Below are 22,277 nucleotides of genomic sequence, written 5' to 3' on the forward strand. Positions count from 1 at the left end.
ATGGAGGGGCGGGGGAGGCGGCCGCGGAGCCCGGAGCGGCAGAGGCCGCCGGCGAGGAAGGTGCCGGTGGTGTACTACCTCACGCGGAGCTGCCACCTCGAGCACCCGCACTTCGTCGAGGTGCCGGCGCCCTCCTCCTCCGACGGGCTCTACCTCCGAGGTCAGTGCACGGACGGATGCCACCACCACATGGCCCCCGCGTGCAGCGCAATCAGTCTGCTCGTACCACAACTTGTGTAATGGCGATTGATTGATCGATTGGTTGATTGATTGCTGTGGTGCGCAGATGTGATTCGTCACCTCAACATGGTGCGCGGCAAGGGCATGGCCTCCATGTACTCCTGGTCCTGCAAGAGGTAAAACCAACCAAGCAACCAAGCGAAATTCTCTGAAGAATTTCATGAAGTTCTCTGAAGAATTTCATGAAGCTCTCTGAATTTTCTGAACTCCATGTACTCCATGAGTTGTCTGAACTTTGGCGAGCTTGACAAGGAGTTTCCTGAATTTTTGAGTTCTCTGAATTTTTAAACAGGAGCTACAAGAACGGATTCGTGTGGCACGATCTCGCCGAGGACGACCTCGTCCTCCCGGCCACCGACGGCGAGTACGTGCTCAAGGGCTCCGAGATCCTGGACCAACCTTCTTCAGGTAATTCTTTTTGTTCCCTTCGAGCTGCCATTTGCTCTTCTGAACATCGACTGGGAGCTTCAGTGCTGATTGGTGTTGCCATACCATCTTTTGCCTGTTTGTTTAAATATATGCAGGCCAATTTCACCATGGGAGTAATGGCAACCAGAAGCAGCAGAGCAGGGTGAAAGAGGGTACAAGGTTGCCTTTGTCAAGGGAGGCCTCCTTCTCCTCCTCCCCACCTAGTGTGACAGTTAGAGAAGCCAAGCCTCGGCGCGTGCCGTCGGTGCCTTCACGGGACGAGGACGACTCCCCCTCACCCTGCCGGGGCACCTCCTCGGAGACAATGTCGCCGGAGTCGGAGCCTCAGAGGACTGTCATGTCATGGCCGACGCCGGCAGAATTCAGGGTTTTCAAGCCTACCGGTTTGATGGATGCCGCAACTCAAACCGATGACCTCGGCAGAAGATCAGCACGGAGAGTACCTGAGATGCATAAGAAGAGCCTGAGCACCGATCATGACGCTGTGGTTCGTGATGTCACCGAGTACCGGCAACAGAGCCATCCGCGCCGTGTTGACAGGTAGCCAATCTCCTGTAGTTTTGTGGGTGCCTCACTGCTGCGTGCATGCATCCTGTTTCCTGCTCCTCTCCACCCTCCCTAGAGGGCATGCAGCTTGTCGGGTGCCGGCGTGTGTGCTTGCAGGTCCTACCGTCCTAGCAACTGATGGGTCACCCCTTTTCGGCGAGCACTACATGCAGTGTGGACGAGCGTGGTATGCAGTGCAGGCGATTGTGCCGTGCAGCTTGCCAGGCGTCTGGGCGACGAACCTCACTTGCAGCTCCCTCCTCCACTCCTTGTTGTTCACGGGAAGCAGATGACAAGTGCACTGCACTAGGGGTGGCCGGTGTCATACTTTTTTTAAGTAGTTCATCTTGTTATGTCTTTTTTTAGTAGTCATCTTGCTGTATGTTTCAGTTTGACCATGTTAATGCATGCAGCTCTTTGCTGGTTTGGGTGCAGCTCACAAGCATTTGTGGAGTTCAACGGCGCACAGGCTTGCGCGTGCGGTCCCAAAGGATGAAGTGATGTAGTTCTATTGGATGCCCTGTTACTCAATTTTGTTGTTGTTAAAAAGTGCACTGCATTAGTTTATTGTAAAAACTGCAGTTTATTACCGTGATTTGGCTTGTGGAGAGTGCATATTCTATATGCTATAAAAATCCTTTGTTGTCCACTTGGTAAACACAAAACAAAAAAGATCTCAACAAAAAAGCTCGCTTCTGTGTTAGATGTAGTTTACTCGCTCAATCCCTGAGGTCCACTCGCTTGGTCAATGTGCGTAAAAATTAATAAGTACGAAAAAAGACAACAAAATTCATGAGGTTCACTTTTGGTAGTGTTGCGGTTCATTTTCGCGAGTGTTGCGGTCCACACTCGTTCAAAAAAAAGTTGAAAAAAGACAACAAAAACTTTTGCGAGAAAGTTTATGTCCGACAAAAAGAAATCATGAAGTTCACTTGGCTGCCTGCTGCAGTGCGGTTTCCGTTTGAAGCAGTGCGTTCTTCAGTCTGATGAAAGGTCCACTCGCTTGGTCAACGCGCGTAAAAAATTAGTAAGTATAAAAAAGACAACAAGTACTCATGAGGTTCACTTTTGGTAGTGTTACGGTTCACTTTCGGAAGTGTTGTGGTCCACTCTCGTTCGGAAAAAACTTGAAAAATAGACAACAAAAACTTGTGCAAGAAAATTTATGTTTGACAAAAAGAAATCATGAAGTTCACTTGACTGTCTGTTGTAGTGCGGTTTTCAGGTTGAAGAAGTGCGTTTTTCTGTCCGACGACGATTTTGGTGTCACGAAAAAATAAAGTGTCCGCTTTTTGCTAATTTTAAAACTGCTCTTAAACCGTAAGGAATTAGAGAGTGTGTTCTACATGAAAAGTTGCGTCTCGTTGATATCTTTCCAATGGCATATCATTTGAATCATTTTGACAACCGGTTTGTAAAAATTTCAAAAAAAACGGCCGCTGCCACTCGTCCTCCGCCGCACGATTTTCAAAATTAACTTAAAACTGTAAGCAATCTCAAAACCATTCCTACATATGATAGTTGCGCCTTGTCCATAGCTTTCCAACGACGTATTACACGCCTCGTTTCGACAAACGGTTCAAAAACTAGAGCGAAAACAGTATCGAAAATTTGAAATTTTTTGAAAAACAGAATTCCGCGATTTAGTAAATTTGAAACTGCTCTTAAACCGTAATGAATTAGAGAAAGATTTATATATGAAAAAGATGCGCCTCGACGATATCTATCCAACGGCGTATCATTTGCTTCATTCCGACATGTGGTTTAGAAAAAAACATGAAAAAACGCTCGCTGCCACTCGTCATCTGCCGCACTATTTTCAAAACTGCTCTTAAACTGTGTGGAATCTCGAAAAGTGTTCGAATTTGCGCCTAATCCATAGCTTTTCAATGGCATACTACACGCCTCATTCCGATAAACGGTTAAAAAATTAGAGCGAAAACAGTATCGAAAAAACACCGCGTGCAATTTTTTTCGACACGAAGTTCACTACTCTCTATTGCAGTGCTCGTCCTCAAGAAGGTGCAGTGCGCTTCTGTTGAGCGTGCAGTGCCAAAGTGGTGTGCAGAATAGTTATTCTGCTAATATTAGCAGAATAGACCGTCTATATATATATATATATATATATATATATATATATATATATATATATATATATATATAATTCTGCCATGGTAGTTTAATGAAAAGTGCCGTGCCTATATATAAGAAATGTGGCCATGCCTAAAAGTTTGCAAACCTGCAAAGATAATTTGCCATGTAAGAAGAAGAGCCCTTCTTAGGTCAGCTTTCAACAAGTTTCCATCGGCGAAATATTTAGCCCTCAATACTTGAGCACATAGTGAGTCCCGGTTATTCAGGAGCCTCCAAGTTTGTTTACACAACACGGCCATGTTAAAAGACTGCAGGTCCCGAAACCCCATGCCTCCCATCTTCTTTGGAATGCACATTCTCTACCAAGAAAACTGATGCATTCTTTTTCGATGGAAGAGTCACCCCACCAGAATGCAGACATTGTAACATTAATTTGCTTACAAAGTTTTGTTGGGATCTGGAAAACCGCCATGGAAAACACTGGATTTGATTTTATCACTGCCTTTATCAAGATTTCGTTTGCACCCATAGAAAAAGGCTTCACTTTCCAACCCTTTAATCTTTCAATTATTCTCTCTAGAATATAAAGAAAATTGTCACTTATTTCTAGCCCCACCATTGATGCTAACCCAACATATTTTTCAGAGATGGCCTTAGTGAAACTATTAAGTTCAGTGCAAACCTGAGCTTTTACATCAATATCCACATTTGGACCGAAGAAAATACTGCATTTTGCTTCAGTAATCATATGTCCCGAGTTGGCACAGTATTCATCTAGTACTTGTCTCAATGAGGTTGCATTGATAATGTGGTCTTTCATGAGTATAAGGGAATCATCAGCAAAAAGTAGACATGATACTGATGGTGCATTCCTGCACATCCTAACATCCTCTATGCCACAAACCTCCTCCTTTTGAGCCAGAGCACTTGGTAAACCTTCTACACATAAAAGAAACAGATGTGATGAAAGAGGGTCCCCCTGCCGGATTCCCCTACTTGGCACAAACATATCCCTTTCTTGATCATTAAAGCAGACTTACTTCTTTACTGATTTGACACGAGCCATCAATAGTTCAGTTTCATGAAAGTCCAGCCTACTCATAATTCTTTCAAGGAAAAGCCATTCCACATGATCAAAAGCCTTGTACATACCTACCTTTACTGCACAATAGCCTACTTTCCCCTTCTTTCAATTCTTTGATGGTGTGCATACCCTCATAAGCAATTAGTATATTATCCGCGATCATTCTCCTTGGAACGAAAGCACTTTGTACTGGAGCAATTACATCATCCAAAATACGCTTGAGTCGCATAGCAATCATTTTGGAGATGACTTTACATAAGACGTTACATAAATTGATTGGCTTGTACTTTGATATATTTTCTGGGGTGTCCACCTTGGGTATTAAAATTATAATAGCATCATTCCAATCTTCAGGGATTGACTTATCATATCGCACTCAGAACTTTAGTTGTAAGGATCTCTCCACAAACATTCTAACATTTTTTGAAGAAATGGTATGTAACCCATCTGTACATGGGGCTTGTGTATCGCCAATGGAGAACAGAGCCTTCTTCACCTCGTCGGCGGAGTCTAGTTTCAGGATCGGAGCTCATCATTCATGTTCTCGGTCACCCGAGGAACTACCGGATAGATAAAAGATGGATCCGGCTCTGTGATCTCAGTAGTAAACAGGCCCGCGAAGTACTTAGAGATGAGCGGATAGAAATAGGTTGTGCCCTCCTGCCAAGCTCCGTGAGAGTTTCTTTGTTTCTTTATGCGGTTTCTGATTCTTCTTGCTGAAGCAAAGTTCTGAAAGTAAGCCGTGTTGTGGTCTCCAATTTGCAGCCAGTTTAGTCGACTATGTTGGGCTGTTGTGCCTAGAACATTTCACCATTTCAAGCAACTTCTCCTTTTCTGCCGCAAGTACCTTCTGCCTAGCTATGTTTGCTTCCATTAAATCTTGCCTTGACATTTCTTCAAGCTCCTTTTGAGTACCCTGCAATTTCTTCTTTGTTATTTTCAGCACTGAATTGTCCCAGGCATGCAAATGTTTATGTATCAGTGCTGTCTATCTGCAAGCAATGTATTTTGGCCTGAAGCCTCTGTCCGATCCCATGCATCCTGGACTACTTCTGCAAAGTTTTTCTCCTTGAGCCAGCGAGCTTCAAACCAGAGCATAGACTGTCCAGTATTTGCTTAGGCCGGCACTTCTTCCATAGCCATAAGAATCGGTCTATGGCCACCCAGACTTGTAATAATCCAAGTGATGAAGTGTAGCATCTAGAAAAATTTGTCTGCCATGCATCGTTTGCTAGAGTTCTATCCAATCGTTCTATGATCCTTTCTCTGTGCCAACTGCCAAGTAAACTTGTCACTCATGTAACCACAATCAACCTAGTGGCACTCATCAAGGGCATCCCGAAACGCTTTCATGTATCGTTCCAGTCAAACTCTTCCTCCTTCCTTTTCAAAACTGTACGCCATGTTAAGTGCTTATATTTCCAGCGTGGCTCCCCATACATACCTGTGAACGTGCATACAAACTCCGGGACAGTATTGATGAACACATCAATTAAATTATCAGACTTGTGATTCACAGAAATTTTTTCCAAAGTAGAAGCAAACCACCACTCCTCCTATCACTGCGGACCACCTCTTTATTATCCATTTTCATTCTTCTCCTAAGACATTCTGCCGGCCATTCTTTCCGACAGAAAGATGGTGTCAGGGCTTCTACTCGAAATAACATCTTCAAGAGCCTTGATTGTGGCGGCTTGCTGCAAACCGCGGCAATTGCAACTTAGTAGTTTCATTGACCAAAAGAAATCTTGGTCAGCGGAGCCATCGGAGGACAGAGAACCCTAGATTTTTCTTGCTAGGGAACAACAAATTCTGGAGACGGAGCACCCTCTGTTGGGGTTAATTGAACAGTTTCAAAACCTCAAACTCACATGGACAAACAGCTGATCCGATCAAAGAAAACAAAAAAGAGAAACTGATCCATCTACGTGTGAACTTCATCAGCAATCAGTCACGTCGTGGGGAGAGAGACCAGGGACACACCACAAGATGCCAACCTGGGAAACCAAAACGCCAGCCACCCTACCGGGTGTCAAAGAGGAGGCCGGTGGCAGACCAGCGGAAACCCTAGTCACCCGAAGAGTCGGCTCGTGCAGGAGAAGCTTCCACCGGCTATAGGTCTCGGCTAGGGCTGGACCAAAACTCGTAGCTCGCGAGCTTAATGAACGCGCGATAACCTCACCAGGAGCAGCTTGTTAGTATAACACAACACCTATTTTTGTCTTATGTGACAATATTTTGGGGCACCAAGTCGATGTATTCAGTCTAATCGGCCTAACCCTAAAAGGTAGCAAACTAGTGCACCCCCTATGAATGAATGATCATGCAAGATGACTAGGTTTGCGAGTGTGATATAACACTGGCATGGCCACTCACACCTAACACTTGTCATTAGTGCATCAATCAACCATGTTACTTGTGTATGATGGTAACATAAGTAGTATTCTTTCTGCCCACTTTTTGGAGTGCTCACATTAAATAGGAGTACATCTCAATCTGTTTTAAGGATCAACGATGACACTTTTTTTTACAAATAATGCACTAGTTAAATATCCGTAATCATAACATGTGCATTATCATCTACTCCCCTTGTCCTAAAGTTAATACAAAGTTCAGTCATTTATTTTGGGACAGAAAAAGTATCATATGAAGGAGTACGTTTCTTCCCATTAGACCGACGCCAAGACCGAGAACGAGAGGACGCGTCCATTGCAGCCTCCTCCATGCCGATTAACTGGCCACTCCAATGGAATGTTTTATATGAACTTGTTTCAACAAAGAAAAGCACGATGGAGCACTCCTCTTTTGAGATGCTCAGAGTCTCGCCTTCTAGACGTTGAAGGGATTGGACATAGGGTATTTGAACCCGAGCTTATATGCTCCTGCATGAACAGTAAAATCCCAAAAAGATATTAAAGAATAAAAAAAAACTGAACTTTTTGTTTGTGATGAACATTTATAAATTTTCTAGCTCCATGCAAAATTTCAGATTGAAATGACATTCATGGAGGTCTGGGCAAAAAGAAATCAATGGTTCAAAAAGACTATTGTTGGAAGCATTTTGGAGTATCGATTTTGTTATTTTTGCCCAGACCTCCACGAATGTCATTTCGATCTGAAATTTTGCACGCAGCTAGAACGTTTATCAATGTTTGTCACAAAAAAAAGTTCAGATTTTTTAAATTGTTCTATTGTTTTTCTTAATTTACTGTTCATGCAGGAGCATATGAGCTCGGGATCAAAAGAGCACTTTCGGGAAGGGATCACCCTATACACTGGTGGAAAAACAGCTAGTTACAACTTTAGTTGGTGGCGCGTAATTTTCAAACAACGCTAGTACTATTTTTTTCAAATACTGGTGGCGTTGTCATATTTGGTCCGTCAGCTTTACAGGGTTAGTGATGGCGCTACTTTTTTTTGAACATGTCACAACTCCGATGGCCCATCTGTACTCACCGTTTGAAACATAGTGGTGTGCTACTTATGAGCTGCGTTGAGTTTTTTTTTTTTTTGAAGAGGAAGGGTGAAGCGATATAGTAAGTATTTACCTTGGTGAGAACTAATGTTATCGAAGCAATAGGAGAATCACACCAAGCCTAATGAACAACACATGCAAACACAAGAGCAAATACTTGCATCTAACGTGAGCAATAGGGTTGTTAATCCCCTTGAACTCGTTACTTGTAAGGATTAAATTTAGAAGTGGTAGATATACAAATTACAAAATAAAATAAAATTAGTTGTAAGAAGATATTTTTCGTCTTCTAATATAATAAAATAGAGCTGGGGGCCATAGTGTTCACTACTGGCTTCTCTCTTGAAACATAGCATACAGTGGGTAAACAAACTACTGTTAGGCAACTAATAGAAAAATGCATAGTTATGATGTTATTCATGGCAATGATAATGTACATAGGCATTGCATCCGTGACAAGTAGACCGAAACGATTGTGCATCTACTACTATTACTTGACCAATCGACCGTTATCCAGCATGCATCCACCCCGTTGTTTACCCTTAATGGCAATAATACAAATACGTGTCTTGCTACCTGTACTGTGACCAGGTGAGGACACCATAAGATTGAACCCATTTCAAAGCCCACTGAAGATAAATCAATCTAGTTGGCTAAACCAAACAGATAGATTGGAGAGAAATATAAAGTTATAACAATCATGCATAATAAAGTACAATAAATACTCAAATAATATCAATGAATAATCTGATCATAAACCCACAATTCATCGGAATCCCAACAAACACACCACAAAAGAAGATTACATCGGATAGAACTTCATGTAGATCATGGAGAACTTTGTATTGAGGATCAAAGAGAGAGAAGAAGTCATCTAGCTAACACATATGGACCCGTAGATCTGTGGTGATCTACTCACACATCATTGAAAGGCAACAAGGTTGATGTAAAAGCCCTCCGTGATTGATTCCCCCTCCGGCACAATATCGTTAAAAGCCTACATATGGGATCGCTGAAGAACAAAACTTTGCGACGGCGAAAAATATATTTTTAGTCACCCTCTGTTGGTTTCGAGATTTATGAGAATTTATGAAGATGGAATTAGGTCAAACGGAGCTCCGTCGGTCCCACAAGCTCAGGGGGCCCTCGACGCAAGCTAGGTCCCGCATTTGTCGGACTTTGGATTATCTGTCGCCTGGGCCATGGCGAGTGAGGAGTCTGTCTGAGGCATAGTGTCACATCCCTAGTCCTGGTATGCAGTAGGCTAGCCCTTCATGTGTGCATCATGTTTAACTTTTTGAATGAACTTAAAATGGGGGATGTTCAAACCCTAGCATAAAAAGGAATCCACCAGGTTCAACTAAAATATTTTTCAGTGAACCCAAATGGCCTTCAAAAATGTTCATCATTTTTGGAAAATGCTGGAAACAGCAACCAGAGGTGATGCACATTTTTGCATGACATTTTGGATTGTTGAATTAACACATATTGTATTTTGAATTGGAGCTAATAAATACTATAAATACTTTATTGCTTCAATAATTCTGATTTTGTTGAGGGGCTTTGGAATAGTCCTTTTAGTCCCTGCAAAATTTATCAGAAGCAACAAAATTAGTTTGGTTCAAAAACCAAATGAAAACAAATGTCAGAAATAGAAAACAGAAACAAAATAGAGTAAGGAGAAACTCACCTGGCCTCACCCACCAAAGCCCACCTGGCCGGCCCAGTTGGCCCAGCCCACCGACCTACCTTGCCAGTCGTCTCCTAGCTTATGCCAGGAGGACGACGCCGTGTCGACGCGCGCGCAACCGAGCTCCATGTCCTGCTTCCACCTCCTGCCTCCCTGCTGGCCTCCCCGACGCGTCTGGACGACGCCACGCGCCACCCTGGTCCCTCTCTCCCACTCCCGCGCCCTTTCCCCGCCTCTGCTCTCTCTCTGCAGTGCGCCCGAACACCCCGCTGCACGCCGACGAGCACTGCCGCAGCCACGGCCATCCCCTAGCCCAACCACCGTGACCAATAGCCCCGCAAGGGCTCGAAGCATCTCCTCGACGAGCCACGCAATCCGGGTTTCACCGCAACACCGCGAACGATGCCTTCTTCAACCTCAGGACCGCCGGCCATCTCTGTCAAATTCGTCGGCTTTGGACTGTCCCCGACCTCGCCGAGCGTCCCCTCGTCATCGTTGTGAGCCCCCAGTCGCTTCCCCCCTAATCCCGTCGTCAATACCCTCCTCTGACCCCCGATAGCCAACGCGCCTGAGAGCGCCCGCCGCCGGCCATCTTCACCACTGTGGCTAGAGCAACCACACGTCACACCAGAGAACATAGGCATGCTCAGTGCCTTCCTAGGAGGCCGCAGACCACACCAGCTCGATCTGAGACGCACTGTAGCGCCTAACCCGCTGATGCCCGAACTCCGGCCGCCGCCACGAGCTCGCTTCCGGCGAACTAAGGCCACCCCGCGCCCTCCCGTTGCTTTCTCTGGATGCACGCGGGCACGAGCTACTTTCTACTTCCCTCGGCGCGTAGATCCGTCGCCTCTGGCGCAACTCCGGCGAACCCCCACCGTTGGCTGTGGTCGTCGCCGGCTAATCTCCGGCCAGCTGACGTGGCCTAATTAGTTTAGGCACTAACAGCCCCACCTATCACTGACATGTGGGCCCCGCCCGGCTAACCAAGTTAGTTAGGGTTAATTTTAATTAGGTTAGTTAGTCCAGACACTGACACACGGGACCCACTGGTCAGTTTGACCTGGCAGCCCTGTTGACTCTGCTGAGGTCAGCATGACGCCATGCTGACGCAATAAATATTTTCTGGATTTATTTTTATACAGGAAATTCCAGAAAATAGTATAAACTTCTAAAAATCATATAAATTCAACCGTAGCTCAGAATGAGATAAATTATATATGAAAAATGATCAGAAAACTCCAATCTATCCATCGGTACTGTTTTCATGCATGTTAGAACAACTTATAGTTACTGAACTGGGCAAAACAAATAATGGCATTTGAATATCCACATATGGAGTTTGAATTTGAACCTAGGGTTCAAACCAACTTCATTTAACCTGTTGCTAGCTGCATTAGCTCAAACCACAGCATATTGCCATGTCACATTGATGCATCATATTGTTGCATTGCATTGATTGTGTTTTCTCTGTGTTGCCGGTATTTGTCCCCTCTCGATAGGCTTGGTTTCGACAATGAGTTCGATGACACCGATGAAGATACTATATTATCTTCAGAATTGCCAGGCAAGCAAAACCCCCTTGTTCATTCCGATATAATCCTACTCTCTCGCTCCTGCTCTCTTTTACTGCATTAGGACAACAACGATTCATCTGTTACTTGCTGCGGTAGCTGAACCCCTTTATCCTCTGCATGACCTGTCATTGCCACAGTAAATAGATGAAACCCACTAGCATGAGTAGGAGTTGTTTGAGCCCTGATGTGCCTACTCATTCATGCTTGTTTGTCATGCCTGCTATTGCTTAGAGTTGTGTCAGGTCTGATTCATCGGGAATGAATCGGAGGTGTGTAAACATGTCCTATTGTTGAGAGCTAAGTGTGTGAACATGATTTGGTAAAGGTAGCGGTGAGAGGCCATGTAGGAGTACATGGTGGGTTGTCTCATTGCAGCCGTCCTCAGGAACTGAGTTCTGTGTTTGTGATCCATGAACAGTTACTACCACACATTGGGTTCCGGTAACTCGACCCCTCTCGGCTTATTAATCAACTTGATCTCTGTCCAGGAGTTGCAACTAGTTTCTGGTGTTTGTAGGTAGTGTTAGTAGTCTATCAAGTGGCACCCGGTACAGGTGGGCTTGGGACAGACTAGGCACAGTGGCACGGTGTACCAAGTGGCACCTGGATGGTGGGCTTGGGAACCCTGCTCACATCGTTTGGGGCCGTGAGTGACACCCCGGCCGGATCTCCTTGCGGATGGAACCCGAATAGGCGATAAACCTGGACGAGAGACTTGTGTGGTTAGTCAGGTCATGGCCGACTCCCTCGCCCGGCCTCCGCTTGAAGGTTGCCGAGGTACATGACGTGTACAGGGCGATAAGTGGCGAGAGCGTGTGTGAAGAAGTACACCCCTGCAGGGTTATCATTATCTATTCGAATAGCCGGATTCCTCGGATATGGAAACTTGGACCCCTTGCATAGTTCATAGACAAGTGAAAGTGGATACTCTAAAATACGCAAGATAAGTGTGAGTGCTATGGATGGCGTTCTCGTAGGGAGACGGGAGCGGATCCATAGTGGAGTATTGATATGGTGAATATGTGGACTCGTGTGCGCCACCTCAAAAGAGTTACTTGCAGTCGTAGTTTAGGATAGCCACCGAGTCAAAGCTGGCTTGCTGCAGTTAAACCCCACCATCCCTTTGTTGGTAATGATGCATATGTAGCTAGATCTGATGTAAGTCTTGCTGGGTACATTTGTACTCACGTTTGCCTATTTTATGTTTTTGCAGAGAGACTTCAGTCTCGCTAGTAGTTCTGCTTGGACTTCGACGTTTAGCTTGTTACCTCAGCTACGATCTTGTGCCCTCGGCAGGATCTAGTAGATAGTCAGGCTTCTCAGCCTTTTTCATTTGTAGTTGTCTGTACTCAGACATGTTAAGCTTCCGCATGTGCTTTGACTTGTATGCTCTGAATGTTGGGTCATGAGACCCATGTTTGTAATATCTCGCTCCTCGGAGCCTATTGAATAAATACTTGAGTCGTAGAGTCATGTTGTGATGCCATGTTGTATTTGCACATATCGAGCATATTGTGTGTATGTTTTTGAAATGCTTGGTATGTGTGGGATCTGACTATCTAGTTGTTTATCCTTAGTAGCCCCTCTTACCGGGAAATGTCTCCTAGTGTTTCCACCGAGCCATGGTAGCTTGCTACTGCTCCGGAACACTTAGGCTGGCCGGCATGTGTCCTTCTTCGTTCCTGTGTCTGTCCCTTCGGGGAAATGTCACGCGATGAATACCGGAGTCCTGTTAGCCCGCTATAGCCCGGTTCGCCGGAGTCCTGTTAGCCCAGTGCTACAGCCTGGATTCACTCACTGATGACCGACACGTTCGATGCTGGGTCATGGATGCCTGTCCCTGTATGTTTGTGCCACTTTGGGTTTACGACTAGCCATGTCAGCCCGGGCTCCTTATCATATGGATGCTAGCGACACTATCATATATGTGTGCCAAAAGGCGCAAACGGTCCCGGGCAAAGGTAAGACGACACCCGTGGGGATACCGTGCGTGAGGCCACAAAGTGATATGAGGTGTTACATGCTAGATCGATGTGGCATTGAGTCGGGGTCCTAACAGCTTTGGTATCAGAGCTTGACTGCCTGTAGGATTACCAAGCCAAACTGGTCGAAATTGAGTCTAGAAATGCATTAGTTATATGTAGGGGAATTGATTGTGGGATGGGAACGTAAGGCTCCTTTTACTCCTTATCCCTTATGCTCTTCTGATCTGAGTCATCCTCTTCTTTTTCTATGGGGGTTAAGAACTAGGCTTCTCATCTATCTATCAGGATGACGTGTTACTAATCCATAGGCTTATAGAATTGATAGTTTCAAATCTCAGTTCAGCTTTTACTACTTCTGTATGTTCACGGTTGGTCTCGATACCTTGATATTGTGCTTCCGAGTGGCTATGCCACCATTTTTGTAGTATGTCTCCAAACTTTTTGAGCATTTACAGCCGTTATGCTGTCCGAGTCATCCCAGGTTTCTAAACAATCTGATGCACTTGCAAATCCTTTCCCTCTGGTTTTGATGTTCTTTGGGCCAGGTTAATCACACTAATTGCCGAGTTGAGGTAATCTTTTACCTCGACATATATGTTGGAGTTATTATTATGACCCTAGGTGTTTTAGGGAGTCACCTAGTAATTTAGCCATGTTTAGTGTTCCCAGTGTGAAGATTCTGGCCATCATTCTCGAAAGCATCTCGTGATGCTACTTAGGAGTAGGTATTCTACTCCTGGGTTCTTGACCCAAGATTCACTCCACTTACCTCGTGTTGATAGTGTTGCTAGTTCCTTTAGGTTATTAGTAACCTTTGTGATAGTCCTCGAGATTCGTGGTATTTCCTTCTTCCAAATACTATGAACCGTTTATGGCAGAAGTTCTTTGAACCAAAAGATCACAACCAGAGCTCTTGATGAGTTCTTGATTCTATGTTGTGACTCTGCCAGTTCTACCTTTCCGCATGGATTGTCCGAAAGAAATATGTCGAACTCGTTCGACATTCTAATCCATGCATCCACAACTCAGAAAATCGTATGTTCTTTTGAGTTGCCCCCCTTAGTCGTCTTCTGACCCTCGTCTATCAATTGATAGTCAAGAGAATGCGTGCATTCGTCCATCGATGCCTATTACTCTTGTGGTCCGTCAAGTCATTCTATTTCGGAATGACTAGGAGAAACAAACTCAAGTACCTTGTCCATTTCCAGGATTGGGTCAAAGCAGTCGTACTCCGCAGATCAAATTGCTAATCTAGCTTTTGATTCTATTCTACCCTGAAGTATTACCATCTTATGTCAAGAATGTCATGGGAATTGCACACCATCTTATGAATTCTTGATACCGTGATATTTCTCGCCATCATTATTCATTTCTCGGTCCCCGTGTTGTTGCAACCGGAATGCCGACAGGTGAACTGTGATGCGTGAAATCAATACTCCGAGCAACTCGTTGCTTGGTAGTAAATGGACAATATTCTCATTCTTAGCGTGTTGGTTATTGAATCATCATCCTAAGATAGATCGTGCTACCTAGTCCTTATTTCCGGTGCACCTCTTGATCAATGAGTTAGGGCTATGCCAATCCCTTGGTTATTTGATCATATCGTCTTGCCCTGAAAAGCAAGATTATTCTCGATCTTAGTAACATATCGGTGGTTCGTGATTTTCTGAATATCTTCTCGGAAGTATCACCAGGTCGTCACTTGACCGCTATGTTGAGTTCGTGAGCAAGTTGGTTGCTTGTAACCACCCCTTCTCCAAGAATCCGTGTTGGGTACCCCTGAGCTAGTTGGTTAAGCTGAACAACAACTTGGAGAGTTGGAAGATAAAAGCTTGTCCGACTTAGTTCATTTCCAAAGGGATATCCTTGTGCGTGTGTGTTGAAGAAAGATGATATCTCCATCGGTTGGTCCTCGTGATCAGTTGTTGGATCTATTACCTTGTTAAATCTTTGATTTGAGTATGGGCTATCATCAAATCAAATCAGAACCAACGGTATTCATAATGTTGTCTTACTCGCGGTTGTCCCTCAGGCATACACCATTATATTTTTTGGTCTGACCAATGCTATCACCGTGTTCACATGATGGCGGAAGTCCAGTGATATGGAAATTTCGATGAGTTGCTGTTGAGCCCATCAGCAGCATTTTGTCTCCCCCATTACTCATGTTGAACATCAACCTAGTGTTGGAAACTTTTATAAGCATTATCTTCATGTTCCATCCGTGAAGAATATGTTGGATGAAAGAAGTGACTTTCTCTGATTCACGTGCATCTGGTGCAAGTTGCCGCCGTAAGTTCGAGAAAGATTGTTTTGTTTCCTTTGGTACCATCCCAAGTCAGTCATGCATGTGCAAGGTATACTATGGTTTGGTAGATTAATTACCTCCACTCCACCGGTATTCCGTAGCAGACCAAGCCACTAACTGATTTGTTCAAGGACAAGAAGTTCCTTCATAAGAGCTAATCATGACTTATGTTAGGACTTCGTTATCCTCGATGATGGTTCCCCACCTGAACTCGGTAGTGTTTTATTTATAAGACTACTACGTGGTCATGCTTGCTTTGGACAGCGTGTTCACAGGTTTGTAGTAGAACCAGCTCATGTTTTGGAGCTTGCTATTGTAGTTCATTTCTTGAGAATCTCGCAACATCGTCTTGTCGATTTGTGTTGCAAAATTTCTTTTCCAGACATGATGTCTGAAATGTCCTGTTCCCGACCAGATCTGAATCTCAGGCAGATATGATGGTTGGAACTATTCTAAGATCTATGATGTAGGTCCCGACAAGGTTGATGTTGGCCGACACACCTAGCCGAAGATCTATTATTATAGCATCTTAACTGAGCAAGTTGACCATCCTCTCCATAAGGATGTCGTGCGACTTATTTTAGAAGTTGTTCCTTATGGATTCTTTGTTCTCCCGAAGTCAGACCTTTACTTGATGTTCCAGATACCGACTAGTATTGGGTTAAACTGGTACATCAAGGAGAACATTAGAAGCGGAGTGCTAAATGTCTCTCGGTCGATCATCCAGATTTTGTCCCCTTGGCCCCGCTAAGGTGAAATCTGAGAAGGTTATCTTCCTTTGCATCTGCATCGTCCATCGCTGTTCATCATGGTAGTATGTTGTGTTGCCAGGATCCTTGACACGGATGTTGGTAAAACCTTGATGAATATGGAAATGCTCAAGTTCTTGAGAGAACGCTCAGACACTAGGTTATATCTTCGGTATCGGTCGGATTGTGCCTTCCATTTGCCGATTGTTCTATACCCATAGTTCCATTCCAAAATCGAGTATGCCATTTCTTTGAATTCCTTCAAACAATCGTTTGAGAATTGCCTTAGTCTGGTATGGAGAGTTTCAATGATCTGTTCCGATAGAGTTTCTTTCCGACATCATCAAGTTGGATGAAGACTTCGCAAGCAAAGATGTCAAGATCAATTTGGGTCAACAAATCAACAACTTTGAGAAGGGCAAATGGATCATGAAGATTGTGATAGTTTTGTGACCCCCCTTTCCTCTTACCTCACGTCTTGAATCTCGGGGCAAGATTCTTGTTTAGTGGGGGCGAGTTGTCACATCCCTAGTCCTGGTATGCAGTAGGCTAGCCCTTCATGTGTGCATCATGTTTAACTTTTGAAATGAACTTGAAATGGGGGATGTTCAAACCCTAGCATAAAAAGGAATCCACCAGGTTCAACTAAAATATTTTTCAGTGAACCCAAATGGCCTTCAAAAATGTTCATCATTTTTGGAAAATGCTGGAAACAGCAACCAGAGGTGATGCACATTTTTGCATGACATTTTGGATTGTTGAATTAACACATATTGTATTTTGAATTGGAGCTAATAAATACTATAAATACTTTATTGCTTCAATAATTCTGATTTTGTTGAGGGGCTTTGGAATAGTCCTTTTAGTCCCTGCAAAATTTATCAGAAGTAACAAAATTAGTTTGGTTCAAAAAACAAATTAAAACAAATGTCAGAAATAGAAAACAGAAACAAAATAGCGTAAGGAGAAACTCACCTGGCCTCACCCACCAAAGCCCACCTGGCCGGCCCAGTTGGCCCAGCCCACCATCCTACCCTGCCAGTCGTCTCCTAGCTTATGCCAGGAGGACGACGCCGTGTCGACGCGCGTGCAACCGAGCTCCACGTCCTGCTTCCACCTCCTGCCTCCCTGCTGGCCTCCCCGACGCGTCTGGACGACGCCACACGCCACCCCGGTCCCTCTCTCCCACTCCCTCGCCCTTTCCCCGCCTCTGCTCTCTCTCTCTGCAGCGCGCCCGAACACCCCGCTGCACGCCGACAAGCACCGCCGCAGCCACGGCCATCCCCTAGCCCAACCACCGTGACCAATAGCCCCGCAAGGGCTCGAAGCATCTCCTCGATGAGCCACGCAATCCGGGTTTCACCACAACACCGCCAACGATGCCTTCTTCAACCTCAGGACCGCCGGCCATCTCTGTCAAATTCGTCGGCTCCGGACTGTCCCCGACCTCGCCGAGCGTCCCCTCGTCATCGCTGTGAGCCCCCAGTCGCTTCCCCCGTAATCCCGTCGTCAATACCCTCCTCTTACCCCCGATAGCCAACGCAGCTGAGAGCTCCCGCCGCCGGCCATCTTCACCACCGTGGCTAGAGCAACCACACGTCACACCTGAGAACAAAGGCGTGCTCAGTGCCTTCCTAGGAGGCCGCAGACCACACCAGCTCGATCTGAGACGCGCTGTAGCGCCTAACCCGCTGATGCCCGAACTCCGGACGCCGCCACGAGCTCGCTTCCCGCGAACTCCGGCCACCCCGCGCCCTCCCATTGCTTTCTCTGGATGCACGCGGGCACGGGCTACTTTCTGCTTCCCTCGGCGCGTAGATCCGTCGCCTCTGGCGCAACTCCGGCGAACCCCCACCGTCGGTTGTGGTCATCGCCGGCTAATCTCCGGCCAGCTGACGTGGCCTAATTAGTTTAGGCACTAACAACCCCACCTATCACTGACATGTGGGCCCCGCCCGGCTAACCAAGTTAGTTAGGGTTAATTTTAATTAGGTTAGTTAGTCCAGACACTGACACACGGGACCCACTGGTCAGTTTGACCTGGCCAGCCCTGTTGACTCTGCTGAGGTCAGCATGACGCCATGCCGACGTAATAAATATTTTCTGGATTTATTTTTATACAGGAAATTCCAGAAAATAGTATAAACTTCTAAAAATCATATAAATTCAACCGTAGCTCAGAATGAGATAAATTATATATGAAAAATGATCAGAAAACTCCAATCTATCCATCTGTACTGTTTTCATGCATGTTAGAACAACTTATAGGTGCTGAACTGGGCAAAACAAATAATGGCATTTGAATATCCACATATGGAGTTTGAATTTGAACCTAGGGTTCAAACCAACTTCATTTAACCTGTTGCAAGCTGCATTAGCTCAAACCACAGCATATTGCCATGTCACATTGATGCATCATATTGTTGCATTGCATTGATTGTGTTTTCTCTGTGTTGCCGGTATTTGTCCCCTCTCGATAGGCTTGGTTTCGACAATGAGTTCGATGACACCGATGAAGAAACTATATTATCTTCAGAATTGCCAGGCAAGCAAAACCCCCTTGTTCATTCCGATATAATCCTACTCTCTCGCTCCTGCTCTCTTTTACTGCATTAGGACAACAACGATTCATCTGTTACTTGTTGCGGTAGCTGAACCCCTTTATCCTCTGCATGACCTGTCATTGCCACAGTAAATAGATGAGACCCACTAGCATGAGTAGGAGTTGTTTGAGCCCTGTTGTGCCTACTCATTCATGCTTGTTTGTCATGCCTGCTATTTCTTAGAGTTGTGTCAGGTCTGATTCATCGGGAATGAATCGGAGGTGTGTAAACATGTCCTACTGTTGAGAGCTAAGTGTGTGAACACGATTTGGTAAAGGTAGCGGTGAGAGGCCATGTAGGAGTACATGGTGGGTTGTCTCATTGCATCGTCCTCAGGAACTGAGTTCTGTGTTTGTGATCCATGAACAGTTACTACCACACATTGGGTTCCGGTAATTCGACCCCTCTCGGCTTATTAATCAACTTGATCTCTGTCCAGGAGTTGCATCTAGTTTCTGGTGTTTGTAGGTAGTGTTAGTAGTCTACCAAGTGGCACCCGGTACAGGTGGGCTTGGGACATACTAGGCACAGTGGCACGGTGTACCAAGTGGCACCCGGATGGTGGGCTTGGGAACCCTGCTCACATCGTTTGGGGCCGTGAGCGACACCCCGGCCGGATCTCCTTGCGGATGGAACCCGAATAGGCGATAAACCTGGACGAGAGACTTGTGTGGTTAGTCAGGTCGTGGCCGACTCCCTCGCCCGGCTTCCGCTTGAAGGTTGCCGAGGTACATGACGTGTACAGGGCGATAAGTGGCGAGAGCGTGTGTGAAGAAGTACACCCCTGCAGGGTTATCATTATCTATTCGAATAGCCGGATTCCTCGGATATGGAAACTTGGACCCCTTGCATAGTTCATAGACAAGTGAAAGTGGATACTTTAAAATACGCAAGATAAGCGTGAGTGCTATGGATGGCGTTCTCGTAGGGAGACGGGAGCGGATCCATAGTGGAGTATTGATATGGTGAATATGTGGACTCGTGTGCGCCACCTCAAAAGAGTTACTTGCAGTCGTAGTTTAGGATAGCCACCGAGTCAAAGCTGGCTTGCTGCAGTTAAACCCCACCATCCCTTTATTGGTAATGATGCATATGTAGCTAGATCTGATGTAAGTTTTTATGGGTACATTTGTACTCACGTTTGCCTATATTATATTTTTGCAGAGAGACTTCAGTCTCGCTAGTAGGTCCGCTTGGACTTCGACATTTAGCTTGTTACCTCAGCTACGATCTTGTGCCCTCGGCAGGATCTAGTAGATAGTCAGGCTTCTCAGCCTTTTTCATTTGTAGTTGTCTGTACTCAGACATGTTAAGCTTCCGCATGTGATTTGACTTGTATGCTCTGAATGTTGGGTCATGAGACCCATGTTTGTAATATCTCGCTCCTCGGAGCCTATTGAATAAATACTTGAGTCGTAGAGTCATGTTGTGATGCCATGTTGTATTTGCACATATCGAGCATATTGTGTGTATGTTTTTGAAATGCTTGGTATGTGTGGGATCTGACTATCTATTTGTTTATCCTTAGTAGCCCCTCTTACCGGGAAATGTCTCCTAGTGTTTCCACCAAGCCATGGTAGCTTGCTACTGCTCCGGAACACTTAGGCTGGCCGGCATGTGTCCTTCTTCGTTCTTGTGTCTGTCCCTTCGGGGAAATGTCACGCGATGAATACCGGAGTCCTGTTAGCCCGCTACAGCCCGGTTCGCCGGAGTCCTGTTAGCCCAGTGCTACAGCCTGTATTCACTCGCTGATGACCGACACGTTCGATGCTGGGTCATGGATGTCTGTTCCTGTAAGTTTGTGCCACTTTGGGTTTACGACTAGCCATGTCAGCCCGGGCTCGTTATCATATGGATGCTAGCGACACTATCATATACGTGTGCCAAAAGGCGCAAACGGTCCCGGGCAAAGGTAAGGCGACACCCGTGAGGATACCGTGCGTGAGGCCGCAAAGTGATATGAGGTGTTACATGCTAGATCGATCTGGCATTGAGTCGGGGTCCTGACACATAGTGAGTGAAGAGTTGGGGTTGGAAGTCCCCGTTGCAGGCACAATGGGGTACATCGACCCTAACTACTACTACCATCACACATCTCTTCTGAAGCCAAGGAGCAACGTGTACAACCTGGCCGTGGTGATGCTCGAGGATCTGACAGTTAAAAAGGCATACTCCCAAAGGGAGGAGGAGCTGGATGTGAACGCAGGTTTGGCATCCTTGACGCTCCCCGTTATGGAGGCCAGTAGTTTTTAAGAATTGCTGGATAGGCGACCGGTGCCGGAACCGACCCCAGGCACTGGAGCATGTCGGACAGACTGCACAGTGCTGCGCGAAGTTGAATGGGAAGGACCGTTCGGCCATATCAGACATCGTGGCCAACATGAAGAAGGCTCATGAGTTGATCTGCAGAGACGACCCAGGTTCAGTTGATGAGTCGGCGCCACATGCCAGCAGCGTGCCGTCGATAGGCTCCCAATCGCAGCTGGTACGCTACAAACTAAATTGATTAAACTCAATTTGCATTAGTAAATTCAATCATGTTCGTAGATTGATGAAAGGGCCAGGCTCACTAGTCATTTTGTGTTCTCTTGTTTAAATAGGAATATGGTGTGTTAGAGGAGGGCTTTGACACCAACCTTTGAAGTTCAAGGCGTCCTCTGGCATTACAACGGAGCAAGCTTCACATCTGGCCATATCATACATTGTGGCTAACCTGGAGATGGCTCATGAGGGTCTGCAGAGATGAGCCAAGTTCGGTTGATGAGTCAGCACCACATGTCAGCAGCGTGCCGTCGATAGGCTCCCAATCCCAACTGGTATGCTACAAACTGATTGAACTCTCTTTGCGTTAGTAAATTGATGAATCATGTTCGTACACTGATGACCACTCATTTTGTGTTCTCTTCTTTTAATTAGGTGCTCCAATCACCCGATCAGCAGCCTATTACGTCACATGGGTAATGCCGGCTCCTGCTAATCTATCGCAAAGTTCTTCCCTAGCCCGAGCTCCACTGCGCCCACTATCATCACCATCTGTTCAGTTCGGATGTGTGCAATGGCTGGAGGCAGAGTCAGACTATTAGCAGAACCAGTTTTCGTTATGCGTTATCTCTTCTCTCTCCATCACTTCGCTGGAGGAACATGTTTCTCTCTCTCTCATGGGCGCTCTCTCTCTGTCACTTTGCTTTCTGCATGCATGTCAGACTTCTTCCGAAGACAGGAAACGGGAGGAGAGAGAGACCGCGTTGGGCATGTATGTCAAGAGAATATCTAATGCTCACCTAGATTAGGTGCTACCATGCTCCAATCTAACAAAACTCAATTTTTGAAATATCAAAAAATTCTGAATTTTTGTGTGGATGTTCACAAAATAAGTGTGTCCAACCCCTTCAAATTTCAATTACATCACTTCGCTAGAGGAACATGTTTCTCTCTCTCACGGGCGTTCTCTCTCTGTCATTTCGCTTTCTGCAGGCATGTCAGACTTCTTCCAAAGA

The 22,277-nt window shown here is 45.6% G+C and overlaps 1 protein-coding gene across 1 annotated transcript; it reads left to right on the plus strand.

The window, feature by feature from the left end:
• On the plus strand, positions 1–1,820 carry LOC119360229 (protein UPSTREAM OF FLC-like). Its single transcript, XM_037625962.1, has 4 exons — positions 1–160; positions 287–356; positions 533–648; positions 765–1,820. Exons 1-4 carry the CDS (start codon positions 1–3, stop codon positions 1,211–1,213), a joined length of 795 nt encoding a protein of 264 aa, XP_037481859.1. The 3' UTR covers positions 1,214–1,820.
• The last annotated feature ends 20,457 nt before the right edge of the window (positions 1,821–22,277 follow it).

This window comes from Triticum dicoccoides, chromosome 2B (genome assembly GCF_002162155.2).
Source record: "Triticum dicoccoides isolate Atlit2015 ecotype Zavitan chromosome 2B, WEW_v2.0, whole genome shotgun sequence".
NCBI classification, from domain to species: Eukaryota; Viridiplantae; Streptophyta; class Magnoliopsida; order Poales; family Poaceae; genus Triticum; species Triticum dicoccoides.